Source organism: Cygnus olor, chromosome 29, assembly GCF_009769625.2.
Source record: "Cygnus olor isolate bCygOlo1 chromosome 29, bCygOlo1.pri.v2, whole genome shotgun sequence".
NCBI classification, from domain to species: Eukaryota; Metazoa; Chordata; class Aves; order Anseriformes; family Anatidae; genus Cygnus; species Cygnus olor.
This window is the reverse complement of record NC_049197.1, coordinates 325,123-346,062: the sequence shown is the minus strand read 5'-3', so window position 1 is coordinate 346,062 and position 20,940 is coordinate 325,123. Positions and strand designations below refer to the sequence as shown.

Here is a 20,940-nt window from a genome sequence, read left to right as displayed (position 1 = left end):
TTCATTTTGTGGGAACGTGGTGCAAGCCCGTTCTGCCAGCATCTCTCACCCATGGCAAGCCTGTCTGCATCTGCCCATGTGTTCAGACAGGGTGTGCTCTGCGTGTGCCATCTGCCCCAGGTGAACCTTCTGTCCGTGTGAAGCACTTCACTAAGTAAAGGGGGGATTTTGTTCTCTCCTGAGGCTGGGGGGAGCAAAGTGGGGGTGTCTCCATCTGCCCATGCCCTCCAGGCTGTAATCCCCCTCCCCACCCCTTCCAGGTACTGTCATGGGGGGCAAACCCCCATTCACTTGGTGCCCCTTACTTTTGACGTGGAGACTCCCCATTCAGCTCCCTCCTTTGAGGATTCAGTACAGCAACAATATTGCTTCTGTGATGGGGGCTGTGTGGTGCTGGAGGTCTGCTCCCCGCCCCCCCCCCCAGAACACCTCCAAACCCTCCCTGTGACCCCCAGCTGGGGCTGCCTGGGGAGGACAACGCACGTGGGGCAAACAAGCCTCGTCCTCTCTATCCTGCTCTGTTCAAAGCCTGGAAAAGTTTGGGAAGGAAACCAGGGTCGTGCACGATTCCTCCCTCCTGCTCTTGTGTTACAGAGCTCGGCTCAAGCCTCTCTGTCCTGGTGAAGCATCCAGCCCCCTGCAATAGCCCTCATTGTTCTGTGCCCAGCTGCAGCAGGGCCCAATGGTTGATGCTGCTGCTCCCCAAACCATGGTCAGCTCTGAGATGCAGTGGTGGAGAGATGCTGCAGCAAAGCATCCTCTGCATCTCCCTCCCCTTTGCAATCCCAGCCCCAAATTCAGCATCTCTGGGGCAGCTGCTTCCCACCCTGCAGCTGCCTCCCCAGTGCTGCGGTGTGCATCTTCCCCAGCGTGCATTCTCCCCTTTGCTGCCGGTGGCTGCTTGCCTCTGGTTTTGTCATTTTTAGCTGTTTCTTTCCCGGCTTCCCCCTGTGCTGCAGGCTGGGAATGGTACGGTCCTGCCTCCAGCTCCCGTTGCTCCGTGGATATTGCTAGAAGGTGAAGGCATCGGTGCACGCTGCGGAGGCTGCAGCGGCTGCAGCCAGCCCCGAGACACCCGGGAGAGGAGGCAGAAGGGACTCGGTGTGGAGGCTTGTGCTCAGCTACGGCCTTCTTCTGCCAGCCTCACACAGGGGCTGCCTGCAATCTTAGTGAGGCACCATGACCCAGGGCAAGGTAGGTGGGAGGCCAGTGCTGGGCTGATGGGTCGTCATGCATGCATAATTGTTGCATGGCTGGGGGGGGGGGGGGGGGGGTGAATGGGTTGGAGTGAGGGGGTTTAAGGGATAAAACAATTGCTATGTGGGGGGGGCTGGGTACCAGTGAAAAGCCTGGTTTGGGGTGCACTGGTCCCTGTGGTGGTGAGCGTTTTGGCAGAGGAAGGGGATGGAGGTGATTATGGGGTTGGGGGCTGTTTTTTCCGCTGCTGGATGTGGAGCTCAACCCTGCCATGGGAGCTGTGGCTGTTTCTTCCACCCATCCTGGATGTTGGGGACCTCTGCGGGGTTCTTGTGCTTTTCCATCCATGCTCCAGCACTTGGTACCTGCCTTTAGCACCTCCTGATCCGGGGAGCTCTGGGTTTTGGGGTGCCCCAGTGCTCTGCTTCCTGGGAGAGGGGGGGCAATGCATCCTCTGCCAGCACAGTGCACCATTGCCATGACAACGAGGCTGGAGGCTGCCCGGATGCAGGCAGCCCTGGCCCTCCTGCATCTCTTTGCTCATCTCCAGGGTCTCGCGTGCTCTTGGCCACCACGTCCCTGAGGGCAGAGGAGGTGGCACAGCTATCCCGAAGCAGCTGGGTCAGCTCATGTGTGTGTCCTGGGATACTCTGAAGGGCTTGTTGCACCTTTTAAATTAAGACCTTTGTGCAGGGACTGTGCTGTCTGCCCCAGGGCTTGTTAGTCTGTCTACTTCATTTTGCACTTTTTGGGTCCTGTGACCCAGGGGGATGCTGTCCCTGATGCTGAGCTGGTACCTGCCTTGGCAGCACGGACAGGGTACCAGGCTCATAGCTTATCCTGGGACAACAAAGATACTGCTAGACTGTTAAAGAGATAATGTTCCACAGAGAAGAAAGTTGTCAGATGTCCTGATATGGAGTTCAACCCTGCCATGGGAGCTGTGGCCATTTCTCTTTGCTGGGACTTCATAGTTTGACAATGTGGGGTCCCAAATCCCTTAGCTGCATCTTCAAATTGTGGAAGGCAGAGTGGCTGAGCTTCTAGATGGGCAGAGAGGAAAAACTTGGTTGGCACTTTCTGGGGTCTTGGAGAAACTCCCCAAAATGTGGTTGTACGTGAAACTGAAGGAGCTGAGGTGGTGCGTGTGCGTGCATTTTGTCTAGAAACTGAAAGTCTTTATTTTGAGGGGAAATTCAGAAACAAGTAGGCTGAAATGCAAAAAATGAGTTGGATGCTTTCCAGTGTTACACTTGAGCCTGAGGCATATGGAGGGCTCTGGGCAAGGCTGCTTCTACCCTCAGACTTGCTTGGTTAGCTACAGTTTTTCATCCTCTTTGTCATGCTGAATGTTTTCTCATCTCTTCCTCAGTCAATCAGGGGATGCTTGTTCCTGGGGGTGCGTAGATGGGTCCAGCACCAGGAGCTGCTGGGTCTCCTCTCTCTGGTTCCTGGGACCAAATGGAGGAGCCCCAGACCTCTGCCCATGCCTTTCTTCTGGGTTCCCATTGCAGGACTGTTTCTGTGCCATTTTATAGTCTAATCTCTCTCTCTCTTTTTTTTTTTTTTTTTTCCCCAAATTTCTGTGCAGCTGTCTGTGAACAACAAGCCCCCCAACCCTGAGGGGCAAGGGGAGAAGAAGGACAATGCCACGGCTCCACCAGCCCCTCCAACCTACGAGGAGGCGACAGCAGGAGAGGGGATGAAGGCCAGCGCCTACCCTCCTCCCCCATCGGTCCCGCTCCACCCCAGCTGGGCTTACGTCGACCCCAGTAAGTCCTCCTGTGGCTGTACCCAGGGTGAGCCCCTTGCAAAGGGGGGAGAGGGATGCAGAGATTGCCCTGGGGCTTGTAAAGGAGAGAGGAGCCAGGGATGTGGCACCCACTGTGAGCCATGGTAGAGCTCACTGTAGAGTTATGTCTGTTAGCTATATATATATAATTAAATAATAATAATAAAAAAGGCCAGATTGCCAAAGCACTAAACCATGCTGCCTTCCAGATATGGGACTAAACCCCTGTGCTTTGTCCCTTTCCAGTATGGGGATGGTGAAATCTTGGCTCCCAGCTTGCTGCACTGGGCAGTGCCAGCTCCCAGGGCTGGGGAGCGTCCTGGTGTGGTGCTCCCAGCGCTGCAGGCTGCAGTCCACCCCCCCTCCTTCCAGCTCCTGCTTTCACAGGAGCTGCTGAACCGGCAGAATTGACATTGTGGCATCAGTGATGTCTGGCTGCTGCGGGCGGGTGTTCAGAGCCAGTGGAGGTTAAAACCCTGCTGGACTCGAAGGCTGAATTGTTCTGTTCCAGCATCGGTTTGCATGGCCACGAGTGTGACCCCTGGGCAAACAAGAAGCTTTTCTTCCCGGCTGCCACGTGCAGCCTCCGTTCGGGGCTGTGACAAGCGGACAAAGGTCCGGCTGTGCCCGATGCAGGGGAGCCAGGGGACGCAGGTTGTGGCGGCTGGCTGGAGGGAACGAGCACGCAGGGCTGCTGGGGGCAACTGCTCTGTCAGCACGGTTTTAGCTGCAGAGAGCACTGGATTTAAGGACTCCCAAGTCCTTTTGCTCTGCTCCATCCTCTTCCTCTGCTTTGCTTTGGCAGCTGCCCATCCATTTCTCTCAGGCATTTAGATCCTTAATTTGGTGTTTAGGTGCCTTGATTGCTTTGAAGCAGGAGGCACTGAAGTGCCCTGGGGACATGGGCCTCAGGTGCTCTTGGCCACGCAGACGATGACAGATCTTGCAGAAATGAGGATGCATGGCAGGAGTGCATCTCTGCTGGGGCATAGAAGACGGCATGAGAGATTTATTAGGCACAAAAGGAGCATGAAGGATTCATTTCCTGCCAGTGGCATCCTTAGATCCAGCTTCTACAATAAGAGCAAGCAGCCTTTGACCTGTAAAATAGAAGAAATTTAGGACCAGGGCCTTGAATTTGGCTATGCTGGTGTCTGCAAGCCTGTCTTTGGTTTGCGTGGGCTTTGCCTCCATCTGCCCAAAGGATCCGAGTATCACTGAGCTATAAAGCTTTGAGGCGGAGAGACATCTGTCAAACAGGCAGGGACATGAATGTATAGCTGGTGTAATCACATAAGCCTTGTTTCTATAGGAAACCCAGCTAGAAGACTTAGTAACACAGGTGGGGTGATTTGCAAGAGAAGTAACGCAGAGGAACGATGTGCTAAGATCATTCAGATCTTACCATCAGATGTGGTTTCAGTATTTTATTTTTTTTCTTAAGCATGAGGTTCAGGAGTGGGAGAAGGCTGCAAGAAACTCCAGCAACAAGAGCTTGTATCACAGAGCCCTCAGCAAAGCAGAGATGGGCTGTGTGGTGCAGCGGTTTCGGGGGAAGGTACCCCCAGCAGCTGCATTGGAGTTCTTTCCCCTTGCTTAGGCTTGCTCACAAACTGGTCTGACTGCGTGCATAGAAACTGGATTCAGGGATGGCCCTTCTGAAAAAGCTGGCTGAAATGAGCTTCTCCCAGAGAAGAGGACACGCTCTTGACATTAAAAATGATGCAGACACAACCTAAGCTCAGGCAATTACGGAGCAGCGAGGGAATCCTCCTGCTCCGGAGCTCCTGATGGGAATGGCTGTGGTGCTGAGTCACAGCTCCTCTTGGGGATGTTTTAATGTTCTGTGAAAGGTGAATGAGGAGATGGTACGAGACCTCTAATTGTCATTAAAGAATTGCTGTTATTGTAGACAGGAATAAACCCTGGCATCCTTGTTGTGTTGGGGCTTGCAGAAGTATTTTTCCCCTTTTTGTTCTTGAAGATGCTCCTAGTACGATACAGGAATAAGAAGGGAGTGGAGCACATCCCAGCACACCTCATTTTCGTGGTGCAATAAGAAAAAACTAAAATTTGGGCCTCCTGAACTGTAATTGATCACTGGGGTCAAATTATTGTGGCTTGGGAGGGAGCCAGGCGATGGGAGCTGACCTCTGGCTTCTGCTTCAGGCACAAGCCCCAGCTATGGCAGCGGTGGGTACCCCGGGGACACAGAGATGCTCACGACCTTCAGCTGGGATGACAGGAATGTGCGCAGGGTGTTCATCAGGAAGGTAAGGGGCAAAAGCCGTGTCTCTCCAGGCTCAACCTCCTCCTGCAAAGGCAGGAGAGCAGCACCGGCCTCCCAGAGGAACCTGGCTGCCCTGGCTTGGGCTCCCCTGGACCACGGAGCTGCTCTGAGTTGGGTGGGCAGTGGGGAGCCTGCGGCTCGCCCATGGGCTGCCTCTCGTTCCAGGTTTATGCCATCCTGATGGTCCAGCTCTTGGTGACTCTTGTTATTGTGGCTTTCTTCACCTTCTGGTAAGTCTCCCGTAGCCGTAATGCTTGCTTTGTCCTATGCATGATCTGCTCCTGTACAACCCATTACACAGGGGTATTTTCTGTTCTGTAGGTACGTGAATTAATTCAGGTACTTCAACATAAAAACAAGACTGAGGGGTCCCTGGGAGGTCCTTCTGCTATCTCCTCTGAATGTCCCCTGAACAGTGCATCATCCCTTCTGGGTGCCATCCCCAGCAGAGAGACCCGAGCTGCTCACCCTTGCATTTAACTGCTGCTTCAGCCGTGCCCTGTATCTTTTTTTCTTTCGGGAGTTATCGATGCCATCAGAGCCCCAGCTATAGGGACTGGGTTACCTGCCCTCGCAGAAGCAGATACCCCACGTTTGCGCAGCTAGCTCAGGTGGCTGAGCATTTTGGGCATGTACAGCTCACGTTGCCTCCGGAATAAATAATGAATCACTGTCAGCCCGAGGAGCTGACCTCTTTAGTCGCTTCTTGGAGAAAGCAGCAGCCACGCCGCGAGCAAGTCCAACGGTGTCACCGATAACAACAGGGCTGTCCTGCTGACTTGACAGCTGGAATTTTTTTCCAGCTGGCCGGTCTGCTGGGTAGAGTCCGCTGTGTTTTTGCACATATTCCCACTCTGTGTCACCCCGTGCACATTCCCAGGTTTAATTTAGCAGCAACCTGTAAAGTGATTGGCATTTTTATGCTCTGCTCAGTGTCCCTTTTCTGTCTTGCAGTGAACCGGTCAAGGGGTACATTCAGACACATTCTGCTTGGTACTGGGCTTCCTAGTGAGTATCTCTGTCTTCTCCTCTGGCCATGCATGCTCTGAACAACTCTGGATGTGGCTGTTGTGATGCAGAAACACTTTCCAAACACTTTTGTGTCTTGCATTTGAGGAGTTGCTCCAATATGTGTGCAGGGGAAGCCAGGGAAATTCATGGATATTTTTGAGGTGAGAACAGAAAAAGAAAACTTCACTTAAAAGAGTCTGAGACATGACGTGCGCTGGATACCTCCAAATAATTCCCATAAGAGCGCTTGTTGCTCTACGAACCAGGGTCAAAATAAATGTATGAGTATTGCTTGCAGAGCAAACTGGGTAAAATGGAGGAGCTTCCAGGTAAGCTCTGCAGAAACCCAGATGCGAGAGCTGAAAATACACAGTGGGTACCTTCAAGGCTTAATTTTGCATGCTCCCGTGGAAAGCAAGGAGGTTGCCTGGGTTTGTATCCCATGTCTTGATAAGCAACAGATGAAGAAGGATGTGGGCAGTGTTGGGATGGGTGCATTTGGAGATATCAGGGTGACTCTGGCCCTGTCTCCATCGGGGCTGTCACGCCAGGCTCATCGTCGGGGAGCAGCCTTTGGTGCCCAGAATTTGGGATTCCATTCATTACACCAGCCTGGTCTGAAAGGTCAGAGAGGAGGTAGCTAGGCTGCACCTCCGTGTGCTAATATATTTGCAGTTGTGCTGTTTTCTGGATGCTGCTTGGGTTAGTGCTGCTAATTAAGCAGGCAGAGAGCACGATGCAATTGCTTGTGAATGAGGTTCTGCGAACCTGGCTTTAATTAGTTCACACCCAAATCACGAAATGTGTCCAGGCCCGGAGATGAGACACCAGCTTATATAACTTAGAAAAAAAGACTTAAAATAGCAATAATAGAAGGCAACTGGCACCAGCATGCTTCTTTGACCTTAAAAGAAAATAATTTGCTCATCCTTGGCCAATTGGTAGATTGGAGAAGCAGTGCTGCCTTGCAGGGAGACAAGACCAAGGTCTATGCTTTTACCTTTGGGCTCATCTCTTGCTGCTTTCTGGCCAGTTAGCATTTACTTCTTCCTATCCTTCAGCAGGAGCAATATTGTCTTGGTCCAGCTGGGGACAGGTTCTGTACTTGAGGGACTTAAATTCTGTCTGTCCCTTTCAGCAAGTCAACCCTTCCCTCCGTCCCCAGTGTCTCCAGTTGCTCTCCCTGGTCTGGGTCTGGGTCTCCTTTGTGCAGAGACCTGACCTCTCTGTCTACACCTCTGAATTAAAAGTGGGTGCCTTAGGGCTGCTCGGTGATGGCTCAGGGAGAATAAAGCAAGAGCAGATGTTCGTAGTGAGTGCAAAGGAGATGGATAACTGCAGCAGCTCTCTTTGCTCCCTACTTGCTTGCTTTCCATCTGTTGAGCTGTGCCCACTCCAGCTTTCCTGGTTTCCCTGTGGGAGAGCAATGCTCAGGTTTATCTTTGGTGCATTTATCATGGCCCGTGGGTTTTGCCGTCATGTTCATTTATTAGACCTAAGGTGACTGGCTATCGTGCTGCCATCGGCATGCTTGGAAGCTGCTCTCCCCCCCCAGGCACAAGGGTGAAAGTAGGTGAGCAGGTTCCCACTGCGCCGAACCCCATCAACAGTGTGGAAAAACACCCGGGCTGCGTGACGGCTGGGGCAGGGGGAGACCATCCCTCAGCTCTGGGATTTTTGCTTTGCTGAAGGGTCAAGTCATGTGAGATAAATAACTCGTAGGTGACCTGGGGATGGCATGTGCAACAGCACGTTAGGCTTGGGTCTGTGAGCTTCGGTGTCCTCAGAGGATCCTTCTGGTGAGCTCTTCCTCCAGGGCTGGTGCGGTGGCACGGAACAATTCCCTTCTCCAACCTGACCTTCCCCCTGACCTTAGGCAAGCCACTTAAACAAAGATTCATGGGGCTGGTGGAAGGGCTGCTGAAATCCCAGCAGGATTCCTCAAGCCCACCAAGCCAGGTGGGATGCCAGTGATGACAAAGAGGGGCAGAGCCGAGCTACCTCCAGTCAAGGGACTCACGCAGCGAGGAGTCGTCAACAACAAATGCCTTTGGGTGTTCCATCTACCCTGGCCCTGAATGCTACCCTTGCTCTGCTCCAAAACTGTCCTTCAGGTTCTCCAAGGGTGGTTGTACTGTCCCACCTTAGGGACTGCCATAAGCACAGCAGGCAGCTTTGGGCAGAAAATGAATTCAGCAAGAGGCAGTTGCTGCCTCGATTCCTACCCAGCCTTGACTTCTGGCACAGTGCTTGCATTTAGGCAGTTCAACAGAGCACTAAGACTTGTCACCTGGAGACTTCTCTCCTGCTTCAATACACAATGCTTATGTCTTCATCCCTAATCTGCTTTTTTTTTCTCTTTGCAGTGCTGTTTTCTTTGTGACCTACTTGATTCTTGCTTGCTGCTCTGGACCCAGGTAAAATATTTTCTTTTTGGATTTAAAACAGCCCAATGAAGTGAAGGATGAATGCTCTCGTCTTGTGGCAAACATGACCAACATCATTGCAGAGACGGGATGGGGTTGTGCTGGGGCAATGATGCAGGGCCGGAGGTGGCAGCTGTACTTCCAGGCCTGATGCAGTTGGGAGTTGCTGCAACGCTGCACTAAAAGCTGAAGTCAAATTGAAGATGGAAAGGTAGATGTGTTGCAGCCCAAACTGCACTGCTGCATTGCTCCAAACGTTCGTTTTTAAATACCGCAGGGAATGGTCGTCTTTGCTTTTGCTGGCTGCTTTGCTGCAATCTCATGGGGGCATTTGCCCTCTTGGCCTCAGAGCACCCCGAATGCTCTCTCATTCCCAGCGGAATGACTGTCCCCTTGCACCATCCCTGCCATTTGCTGCACAGGCCATTAATTACGTGGCACATCTTATGCAACCTGTTGTGGAGCGCTGCTGACTACCGCTGCCCTCTGCATCGCAGGGCTGACCAGCCCCTGTTTATTCACTTGCAGGAGGTATTTCCCATGGAATCTGATCCTGCTGAGCATCTTTGTAAGTAGCACATCTGGACAGTGTCGGCCCTGCCCCTCCAACCAGTGCGGGTTTCACAATGGCTTTAGGCAGGAGAGAAAAGAATCTGGGCTCTGAATTCCTGCAGAAAGCAGGAATTTAATCCTCCGATTGCCCTGCACTTGGGCTGAGGAGCTGTAACTGAACTAAAATGTGATAAGCAGGAAAGAAAGGAGCCTCTGTTTAAACCCTTCTTCACTGAGAGGGTGGTCGCACACTGGAACAGGCTCCCCAGGGAAGTAGTCACTGCACCAAGCCTGTCGGAGTTAAAGAAGCGTTTGGACTGTGCCCTTAGTCACATGGTCTGAATTTTGGGGTAGACCTGTGTGGTGCCAGGAGTTGGACTCGATGATCCTTACGGGTCCCTTCCAACTCAGGATATTCTATGATAAAACAAAAGGCCTGCAGAGGCTGTGGGAGCTGGGGTAGGGTGCTGGAGGCCTGTGCAGGAGGGTGGAAGGATGGGGAAGGAGGGACTGCTCCCAGTGCTGAGAAGCTGCCCTCATTTTAACCTGTCCTGTGGACATTCATCACTGGAGTATTAGAAACTATGCGACAATTGCTTCTCCTGGGCATCAGTTTGAGGTTTCACTACCCTTGTAGTTATCATTGTTCCTGCAATTGAGATGTTTTATCTGCTCAGTCTCTCTTCCTGGGACATGAACGCAAGAATAACGTGGTTCTCTTTCCCCCCCAGACCCTCTCCATGGCTTATCTCACTGGGATGCTTTCCAGGTAGGCTGAGCACATGGTCTCTGGAGGTTTTCTGGTCCTATGTCCTGGGCTTTTCTATGGGAAAACCGCCTGGTTTCTGAAATAAAAGGACCACTTGATTTCTTTGGAGCTGTTCTGGTAGCCACTTAAAGTAACCACCTTCCCTTTTAAAAACACTTTTTAAAGAAGCTCTCTGAGAGGCATGGTGCCACCCCTTGTCTGTCACCACTGGAGCAGAACAGGGTAGTTCTTGGCTGTGCTGAGCCTTGTACGAGAGCACTAGAGAGCCAGGGACAAGGCAGTGCCTGCACAGATGGCTGTAGGGGACTGCCATAGACTGATCTCACCCCTCCCGACAAGCAGCACCCTACCAGCTGGGGCCGGAGTGACACAAGGAGCTTATTTTCCAGCAGTTTCATTCTATTTTGTAGTCTACAGCTTGCTCCCTTTTGCTTGTTTTTACTGTTACAATCTGCTCACAAGATCAGCCCTGGTTCACGTGGATCCCTGGTGATGAAGCAGACGAGCCAGTGGGTGTTGATGGATGTGTGCAGGGCACAAAGAAAGTGGTGGCTTCAGCAGCTCAGGGAAAATACCAGTGATATCGCTCTCCAGTCAAACCAAAGGGAAGAGTGGGGGGCTGGCTCTTGGGGCTGAGCCTAGTGCTGTAACCAAAGTCAGCGGGCAGACATACAAATATTTGTATACGTAAGCTTGTCATCTTTCTGCCTGTTCAAATCCTGCCCTGCAGATTTCCAAAACTCAACCCCTCCCTGTTACAAGCATAGCCACAGAGTAACACTGGCTACAGCCTTCTGATTTCTCATTGTGCTGCAATGACATTTGTCACACTATTTTTATTACCTCCCAGTTTGAATCCTCCCCTTCTCCATCTGTCCATGGACAGAGAGATTTTTATAGCAAGTCCTCATCTTAGCTGCTCATGAGTTCCCAGGAGGAACTGAGGTGCCCTCCTGCCTACCCTATTCTATTTAAAGCAGGAGGAAAACCCATCTAGTGTTTTTTGGGTGTTTTCTATCTTTCCTTCCCTTTTGACACTTAGAATGATCGTTGATAAGGTCAGTGCTGCTTCTGCCCCAAGGACTCACGCTTTTCCTGTACACCCCCACTGAGCTTCTGCCTGTCTTGATCTCTCCTCCCATCCATCCCTTGGAAACCCTAGAAAAGTGGCTCTGCTGTTAATTTTGCAGTTATTACAATACCAAGTCGGTCCTTCTGTGTCTGGGGATCACAGCCCTGGTGTGTCTGTCTGTCACCATCTTCAGCTTCCAGACCAAGGTCAGTCTGTGCCGCTCAGTCCCTCTGGGAGAGGCAGTAAATGGGGTCAGGCAGTGCGAAGGGGCACATCTGTGGGGCTCTGGATGCAGGAGTGATCTGAGGGATGCTGGGGTGCGAAGTGAAGGTTATGCAGATGCCAGAGCGAGGGATATATTGGGGTATAGATGGGGTGAGAAGATGCTAATGTATGGGGTAAGTTGAGAGTGGGTGGGTTTTTTGGTTTTTTTTTAGGAGTAGGCTAGGATACATGAAGGCACTAACATAAATGTGCATGAAGGGCTTTTGGATATCAGGGATGAGATGGGTACAGAATTTGTGCCCACGGCAATCAAGGGGGTATGGTGAGTGTTTGGCTCTGCCACAGGGATGGGAGCTGGGCTACAGGACCTGAGATGCAGATGGAAGAATTGCCATCTGACAACAAGATGGGTGCAATGCTGGGGAGTCCCTCCCTGCAGGTGTGGGGGGGCTCCCCCTCACTGCCTCTGCAGGGCCCCCTGCCCTTGTAACAGTGCTCTTTGCCTCTGCAGTTTGACTTCACCTCCTACCAGGGTGTCCTCTTTGTGATGCTCATGGTGCTCTTCTTCGGTGGCATCATTCTGGCTGTGATACTGCCCTACCAATACGTGAGTAACAACCCGCGTCCCTCCTTCCTCACCCAGTCCCCATCAGCACAAAGCAGGCAAGCTCCAGGGCTCGTCTTCAGAGGGGCATCCTGAAATGTGCAGAAACACCAGCAGAAATGAAAAGCCAGGTGGCTGTTGCCTGCCCGTTGTACAATCAGATATCAGGCTGTAGGACAGCACTGGCCTGGGGCTTGAGGAAGTTTGCTTCTGTTCCTGAAGCTGTGGAGTGACCCCAAAGCAGGTTGCACCACCTGCTTGTGCCTCAGTTTCCCCTCCACTAAAACCAGGGTGGTGAGCTGGCTGAAGTGTTGTCCTGCCCTGAATTTGGGCTAAGAGCCCTGCTTTGTTTGGGGCAGGCCTTGGCCTCTGGACGAGTGCAGCAGTGAGCCTGTCTGGCCAGGCTTGGCTGTAGCCACGCTACCGTGGGGCACAGTTCTGCGATGTTTAAATCTTGAGGCTCAAATTTTTCTGACAGAAATAAGCCTTTCTGGGGGGTAACTGAGACCCCAGGAAGAAGTCCAGACCATGACAACCACCTTGTTGCTCCTCCAGCTGCTGCCAGTCCCTCTTGCATGGGTCCAGCCCCTTCCTTTGGCCTCCCATGCCAGCCCTCTGCATCCCTGCTCTTGGCTTGAACCCAGTGTTGTCTGTGTCCAAGCGAAACCCTGGAGCTACTTGTGACCACGCCTGATAGAGGGTTTGGTGTGGCAGCATGGAGCATCTGGTCTCCATCCAAGAGTCTCATTAGGTGAGTCGTCATTCAGGCAAGAGCCTGACAGACTCTGGAAGAGATCCTGATGAAAGAGGGAAGGTGTGTGGGGCTGTGGGGCCGCCATTAATCACCCTGAATGCCTGCTTGTACTGGTGACAGCAGCACCTGGCTTTGATCACGGCAACCTTTAAGTGCCCTCCAAACCCTTCACACCTCACCTGGCTCCTCTGGGGACTTGAGTCATAATCAGTGGGCCAGACCTGCAGGAGATGCTCCCGCTGGTACCAGCCCTGGAGTCGACCTGATGATGCACAAATACATGAGCTGGTGCTTCCAAAACCAGAAGCTTGGTTTTGGGTTGGCTTGGGTTGGCATCCATCTCCCCTCTTCTGCAGACGTGCGCGTAAACCAGGTGGCGGTGCCAAGCCACTGCCATTAAACTGTTGAGACAACTCCTCTTTATCTTGCAGTCTGTCAAGATAAGCATAGCTTGAGGCAGCTTGTAATGAGCTTGTCTATCTCGGGAGGCAGGCTGCGATCTCGGGGCTGAATCAGCCATCCATGTGGGCAACTTCTCTTGGAATGTAACCAACATCTCCGTTAGCGCTGTAGGTTACTGTGCCACAGCAAGCAAGGGCTGGGATTTGGTCTTAATTTCAGTGAATTTCCTGCTGTGACTCCAACAGATGAACACACTTCAGCTTTAATTAACATGCAAAACTTCGTCTGGCTCTTGGAAGCAATTGGTGTTTCTTCCAGTGGGATCAGCTTGGCTGGATAAATAAACACCTTCTAGGGCTGCTGCAAAATGCATTTCCATCAGGGCTGTGCTGAGAGGTTTCCACAGAGACTGCAGCTGTGTTGAAGTAGGCTATTCAGAAACACGAGCACCTGGTCTGGAAGCTTATGAGCCAAATAGACACAAAGACCAAAGTGAGAGAGGAAACTGAGGCACAGCAACCTATCTTTGCCACAAAAAGGACAACAATAGAAACTGGGTTGGAACCGGAAGTGATGCAAATTCCGGGCTATTAGAACACTTTTCCTAACTTGTATCCTCCACGTGAGAGCTAAGCTCTCTTCTGTGTCAAGTCCTAACTAACTAGTACACTTGCAGGCACTGACCGATGGATTTGTTTCTCTAGGTCCCCTGGCTCCACGCGATCTATGCTCTGCTTGGTGCCATTATCTTTACTATGGTAAGTGTGGTGCTGGTCACAGGGCCTGGGAATGTACTGGAAGGAAAAATAAGCAAGTAAATGTGGAATAAATGCTTCTTGCCTTGAAGGGTGCCTAGGGAAGGGAGAAGAGTGAGTTTCAGGATTGCAGAGAGCTCCACATCCTCCAGTGGCTCATGAATAGCAATTACTGCAGTGACCTCAGCCTTGTCCTGGGAAGGTGCTGGTGTACGTGACGGTGCTGGTGCTGAGCATGGTGCGATTGGCAAACCCATGCTGTAAGCGCAATACTAGGTGTGAGCAGCAGAAAGTATTGTAGGGGCAGGGCAAAAGGCAGTTCCACAGTGGGAGCAGAGACTAAGCTCTGACACAGCAATAGGAGCCAGACTGCAGTGCTCAAAGGGAGCTCAAGGATTAAATGAGGCAGCAAAAGTGGGCAAAGTCAAGGCAGGGCTGGCTGGGTGGCAGTGGGTATGAACTTCCATAACAAATGGAGGTATTGGACAACAGTCAGAGACCACGGTCTGGGATTAAGGGGCATTAGGAAGGTTCACTGCAGGCAGGAAAAGCCCTGAAACAGGGCAGCTCCTTGAACTGAAGTTGAAAAGGTTTCATTCATTCTTTCATCTGCTCCCTGGCTCTCCCTCCTGTGAGCCTTTTCCCGGAGCATGTCCCAGCAGTGCTGTGCTTGCCATTCGGGTGTGGGCATTGTTTGGGAAGATGCTTGGCATTGCCTTGAGGTGGGGGTCAGGAGAAGGGCTGCCTTGGGGTTCAAGGCGGCGCACATTGGGCATGCGGTGAATAAGAACAGTTGAGCAATTTTATTTATTAGCTAATAAAGTCATTTCAAGTGAGCTTGGGTATTTCTTCCGTGATTCATGATTAAAGACTCTTCTGTAAAACACAAGGAGGCTAAACATCTTATTACCCTATAAACTTCTGTCAGAAACACAGCTGGTGGAGTGAACTGTGCCAGGCTTCAGCTCAGCCTGACCATGTCTTGGGAGATCAGTTGTTGGTTGTGGCTGGGGAGGGCAGGGGTGCCAGCTGACCCCCAGCTGTGGCAGAGATGCCCTGCCACAGCCCTGAAGAGCTCCGTGACAAGGCATCCATCGCAGGCTGGGTTGACCACAGAGTAGAGGTGAGTTGGAGATGATGATGTGTTTGAAGTCATGCAGCAAGGTCCAGGTTTTCTTGCAGCTGGACCACCACCTTGTTTCACAGCCCGTGTTCCCTCCTCCAAGTGCTGTGTCCCTCAGGCAGGCTTCATGGGTACAATCTGCCCTGTACTCAGGTGTGACTGCAGCTCAGGGAGGTGTTAGTTCCCCTCTGGGTCTGGCTATCTCTGCTGGTGGCTCTGCAGAGCCTTAGTGCTGCCCAGGACCTGGGGTTTCCTGCTCTCTTTATTGCTCCGGTGGTGCTGCTGCAATGTCATGTTGGGCTCCGGAAATATCATTACCTGGCAGGTGTTTGTGAGCCGGGGAAACGCTGGGAATAGCAAGTCCTAGGGACTGGCTGAGGTGGAACAGGCAGGACTGCTCCTGAGCTGACCTTGGGGACACAGTTGGCATGGATGAAGCAAAGTCTTGGGAATCACCTTGAAGGAAGCAGGCCTGGAATAATAGTTAAGCTCAGGGTTTGACTGTCAGAGTGAAATGAAAGAAAGGGAAAGTTGCAACTAAATCAGTGCATTGTTCAGAGCTTTTGAACAGCAGTTATGTCCCATAAAGAGTGGCAGTGCTCTCGTTGAGGGTACAGTGAAGCAACTGGGAGAACTCCTTACAGCAAAGCACTTTTTGCTTCCCTGTGCCAAATCTGCTTCTGACTGTCACTTGGTTTTCTCCTCTTTCTTCACAGTTCCTGGCTTTTGATACCCAGATGCTGATGGGGAATCGTCGGTACTCACTAAGTCCAGAAGAATACATCTTTGGAGCTCTCAATATCTACCTGGACATCATCTACATCTTCTCCTTCTTCCTCCAGTTCTTTGGCTCCAGCCAGGAGTGAGTGCAGCAAGGCAGTATCTTCTCTTTGCTGGCAAGATGCAGATGTTTAAAAAAAATATTAAAAGCAAAAGAGGGTTTAAAAACAAAACCAACAACAAACCACCCTTTCTGGCACACTAGCAGGCTCCATTCTATCAGCCGAGCAAAGCCCCTGGGTTCCTTTATGCAGCTTGTATATATGCTGTTAAGCCTTTGTGACCCAGACAGCAAAGCAGGGCTTAAGTGTTATGTCTGTCCTGCTCCCTCCACTCCTACTGAGATCAAACCAGACCAGAGACTGGGAGGCATGAGACCAGGATCTTCTCTTCCCCAGAGGCTGTCAGAGTTGCCTGTGTCCTGCACATCATGGGATGCTGAATTGCTGTGAACAGCTCTGCAAAGGGAAAATAATATTGAGGGAGGAGAGGCGGGGAATTTTGCTAGGATGCTGGCAGGAAAACCACCTGAAGGAAGGGAAAAAGCTAGGGGACCCCTGTTTCTCACCTGCATTCATTCAGAGCCTCACGGCCTTTGCACAAAAATGTTCCAAATAGTGCCTGCTTTTAGAAAGGCAGTGCATGGGAGCACATAGTCTGGGTGTCCCAGCAATCAGTCCTTCAGGCGCAAGGGAACCTGTTGTTCAGGATGTTCAGCCTTTTTGAGGACATCCCTAATGTCCTGCAGAAATAATTCTTCTGCATCCTTTGCGGCTGGCTGTGGGGCTGAGGTTGCACTTTCTCTCCTTCCCGGAGTGGGTCAGCAGGATCATTGGCTGTGGGCTCACCTCCCCAGCCCAGGAGATGTGTATGTCCTTGTCCTGAATTGTGGCTCTTCACCTGGGAGGGTTGGGATCCCACGTGAGGATTATTGGCGGGGAATGGCAGAGAACAGAGGAAAGAGGCTGAGTGTCAGAGCCCATGCAGGGCTAGGCACATCCTGATGTGGGAAATGGGTGGCTGAGATCCTGTGATCCATCCTAAGGATCTGATGCTTTCACAAGCGTCTTGGTTGCTAGAGATTAATGGTCTTAAGTGGTTATTACCCAGAGACTGAGGCCAGGGTGCGTGCCGGTTGCTCAAAATGGGCACGTCTTTGTAGCAAACACCAATGTCACCTCTTCCTCTTGCTCTAGCCATTTTCTGGCTTTGCTCCCCCAAACAGGGATGTCAAGGAAGGCAGTGGATGCCTCAGAGCGTGCAGGTAACTTTCCATCTTCCCCTTGCTCACATTCCCCTGTTTGGGGATTAGCTGGCTAATTTCTAACTGTAAAGCTCCAGGTGGAGATAAGAGGCCTTTTGCTCTTATTTAGAAAGCGATCCTTCCTGCTGATAGAAACCCGTATCTTCAATCTCCCTGGAATGCTGGTGCAAGTGCGTCACTGAGCTGCCCCTAGCAATCCCCGCGTGTTAGAGAAAGGCTATGCCAAAATGCTCCGTACTGCACATTCCTCCTCTGCTGCTGCCCTGGCTGTTACCCCTCACATGTTGCATCCTCCCGCTGCACGTGCTCAATGCCCTGAGCTGGGCAGAGGAAAAGGAAAGTTACTGTGCAAAGAATAAATAAAACATGCTTCAATCCCTCAGCGGCTACACTGACCTTGTCTGTGACACAGGAGCAGAACTGATGCCTTCCACCTCCCCACTTAAAAAGAAAAAATAAAAATTTTAGGGATAAAGAAGACTACTAGGATATCATTAAGTTCACGACGCCCTGTTTTCTGCAGTGCAGCATGGAGACAAAATAAATGCTTTGGGTTGCTGGGCAGGCAGAATTGGGATTAGGGCAGTATGGGAGATGCACTAAAAATTTACAAAATTTGAGTTTAGAGAGGGTTTTTTCTCACTTGAACCCATGTAGGCACTTCCAAAATACCTTAGCAGACTGGCTATGCAGCCTCTTTTGCTCTCAGCAAAAGGTCTGTAGGTATTTCTGCTTTCCAGCTTTTGAGGAAGGATTATGGCATTATGTGAAGAGTTCTGACGGAAGTATTCCTAAAACTCCTCCAAAGGAGAATAATCCAGGCCAGAGCTCTGCAGACCCCTTTCTGCACTGGGACTTCTCCAAACTGGCCCAGAACACCTTGGACTTCTGCATGAGAACACAGATCTGCAGCCCACTCTGGATCTCTTACTCTTTTTCTTTTTGGTGTGGAGTAAACTCTGCTGCTGCCTGAGCTGCTGCTACCTCCTGGCTTTCTGCTTCCACATGGGAAAAGCTTGCATGGCACCTGCTGCATCTCCAGGCCACCCAAGCAGGGATGGCTTGTTGCCCTCATGAGACCCTCTGCAGGGCTCCCTTCTTGCATGTGTCCTGACCCCGTGGCTCACAGCCCACCCATGCCAGGCCCACTGAGAGCACTCGGATTGAAGGTGGAAGTCCCCATGGGGCTAATGCAGGATTAGGGGTGAGACATAGCCATAGGCAGGTTTCTCCTGGGTTCCCTGACCCGCTGTGCAGGGGAGGTGCAGGGCTGCTTCACTTCCTCCATGTGGATGACCCTTATCTGATGTCTGCATCTTCCAGACCCCAGCTCTGTAGCCCTGTGATCCTTTTGTCCAGCCATTCTTATGATTTCATTGTAAATAGGATTTTGTATTTTCTCTGAACATTGCTAATAAATAGTTGCAAAACTGTTAGTGCTGTTGTGAGGTCTCCTTACTGAAGGAAGGTCTGTTTGCACAGCTGGTGCTTCATCCCCCTGAAATAGAAAATATAAACAAGATTATAGCATGATGTGGCACAGCCTAAAGTTTTAGTGGAGACCAGGCTGGCTCTTCTCTGTTTATGACTAAGGCGCACATCCTACATGAAGCAATAAAATGCTTATGGCTCCAGCACAGGCATCATATGTAAAGTATTTGAGAATTGAGGGCCAAAGGTCTCCTTTGGTACAACATCTGCTCTTGCTCAGACTTGGTTTAAGTGAGTGTAGGATTCAAAACCAACTAAGTAGAGACCAGCAAGTGTTGTAAGCAAGGTATCTGCTAAAAGAGCATTTCCAACTGCTTCTGGAGAGCAACCTGACGCACTAAGCTTTCTCTAGAGAGAGTGGGAAAAAATAAAAGCCTCCAGAGAGCTATTCACATGATGTAAATCAATGCCTACACTGGGCAGTGAAATCTCCTCTCTCTCTCCATCAGCCATGGAGGGCTGATTAGCCCAGGCTGTCAGAGCTGTCAGAGGAGAGCAATACCAACTGCAGCATCTTGTTGCAACAGATCTCTGCTCCTTAGAAGGAGCTATGCCCAAAAGGCAGGTGTGAGATTTTGTCTCCTAAGAAGCATGGCTAAAGGGTGAGGTACAGCCCATATAGGCTTTCCAGCCCATAGATGCATTTTTCTGCAGCAAGAAAATATTTTGTGTTGTTGTGTTGGATAACTTAAGCTCAGCTGCTCCTGTAATTAACAAAAATGGAATAAAAGGCTAATGATTCAGTCCAATTTCAACACTTGACTCTTGAGGAATAGGGCAAACATTAATTTGGCCTAAAGTTGTAAGTGTAATGGGACCACTTTGAGGTGGGATGCGGAAGAAAGGAGGAGATAGAGAGATTCGTCAGTGTGTGATGGAGGTCAGAAAGAGGAAGGTTATCAAGCTGCTTCCTATGCCTATAGCAAAGAGGACAAGAATTAAGGGGCCCTAATTGCAGCCAGAGAGATTCAGGGGAAACCTTAAAAAAAAAATAATAATAAAATCCTCTTGCGCAGGAGGAGGGGAAAATATATAATATATGTATTTTTTTCCTTCTTGCTGTCTTCTTTCCCTTTCATAACTGAGGTGCATCGAGGATGGAGGGACTTTCTGCAGATCTCTGCTTGTTTTTCCCATGGCAAGAGCCAAACACAAGGGCCTGACCTTCACTCTGGCATTTGCCTCCATTTCTGAGCTCCTGGCGCCCTCTGCCTTGCTCTTCATGCTGTAACAAAAGCCAGCATCGGTGCATAAAATGAACCGAGGTTCCCCTAAAACCTTCCCCCGATGGAGTCTTTTACCCCTCTTTTTAACTACAGGCTTTCTTTTTTTTGTCTGCTATAAAATCTCCCACTAGCTACCTATCTACGGAGATGAGCAATACCAGGATGATCATGTTTCTGTTGTTGTTTTTGTTTTTGCTTTGTTTTGTTTTGTTTTTAAATAACATTTATAACATTTTGTGAAAGCTTCTATAAACCAGAAGAGAGCTGGCCGCCCCCGAGATCGGTTTGTGCACACACAGGCAGGTTTCTATGCTGGCGCTGGGGGAAGCCGAAATGAACTTTATGGTTTATTTGGCCCAGCTGCGGGTGGTCTGTTGGAGCTGGTGGCTCCTGCAGGGCCCTGCCACCAGGGTGCCCCAGGCTGGGGGACCCCCAGGCCCCCCCAGGCCCCCCCAGGGCCTGTGCTCCTGCACCAGGCCTCAGCATCACCATGGCAACGCCGGGGCAAAGGGCAAAGATGGCAGGGCCAAAGGTGACACCCGGGGGTGGAAGCTGCCCTTCCTTGGCCTGCTCCGGTGTGACAGGGACTGGACACTTTATTTTTTTTTTAAGCAAAAATCCTACAAATTCTTCTTTTCACACAAATGGACCTGCAAAGTCTGGGCTAGGAGGACTAATAATAACAACAGAGGCCTTGTCCCTCGTCCCCCATCTCCACTCCAGGTGTGCGCGTGCGCGACCCCCCGGAACCTTTCTTCCCCGGAACCTTTCTGCGCCCGCTCGGTCCGCGCCCGGCGCTCGCGTGGGAGGAAGACAAAATGGCGGCGCCCAGCAGCGCGGGGCTTCCCTGCTCGGAGCCCGGCGCCGCTCCCTACGGTAACTTCCCCAACTACTCCCGCTTCCACCCACCCGAGGGCCGCGTCAGCCTCCTGCCCGGCGGCCTCTTGCGGCGGCTCTTCCCCGCGGCAGCTCGCCCGCTGCTGGGCATCGACGTGGGCTGCAATTCGGGGGTAAGGGGGCGGGAGAGGGGGGAAGCGGGCACGGGGGGGTCCTGAGGTGGAGGAGGTGGGGTGGCGGCCTGGGCTGGGGGAAAGGTGGGGGGGGGGGGGGGGGCGTCGGGGGGCTGGGGGTGGTGTGGTGTGGGGGGCGGGGGCTGGTGGTGGTGGGGCTTAGGGGGTGAGGGAAAGACTGGAGGGGAACGGTCGTG

The 20,940-nt window shown here is 51.6% G+C and overlaps 2 protein-coding genes across 5 annotated transcripts in view; both read left to right on the top strand.

Moving 5' to 3' along the window:
* Positions 1-815: 815 nt before the first annotated feature.
* Positions 816-17,465, top strand: FAIM2 (Fas apoptotic inhibitory molecule 2). 2 transcript variants are annotated; one of them, XM_040539787.1, is made up of 12 exons: positions 816-1,194; positions 2,789-2,969; positions 5,159-5,262; positions 5,445-5,509; positions 6,213-6,287; positions 8,657-8,707; positions 9,245-9,284; positions 10,000-10,037; positions 11,228-11,315; positions 11,846-11,941; positions 13,799-13,852; positions 15,689-17,465. In XM_040539787.1, the coding sequence occupies exons 1-12, from the start codon at positions 1,180-1,182 to the stop codon at positions 15,836-15,838; spliced, it is 957 nt and encodes a 318-aa protein (XP_040395721.1). In that variant the 5' UTR covers positions 816-1,179; the 3' UTR covers positions 15,839-17,465. The 2 variants fall into 2 exon arrangements, with proteins under 2 accessions (XP_040395721.1, XP_040395723.1); XM_040539789.1 differs by having other exon boundaries at positions 841-1,194; positions 6,234-6,287.
* Positions 17,466-20,522: 3,057 nt separating this feature from the next.
* Positions 20,523-20,940, top strand: part of BCDIN3D (BCDIN3 domain containing RNA methyltransferase) — a 38,962-nt gene continuing 38,544 nt past the window's right edge. The window contains exon 1 of one of the 3 annotated variants that reach the window (XM_040539803.1): positions 20,523-20,743. In XM_040539803.1, coding sequence (XP_040395737.1) covers positions 20,552-20,743 — 192 coding nt within the window. In that variant the 5' untranslated portion in view covers positions 20,523-20,551. The remainder of the gene's footprint in view (positions 20,744-20,940) is intronic. The other 2 variants (XR_005815002.1, XM_040539804.1) reach the window with 2 other exon arrangements.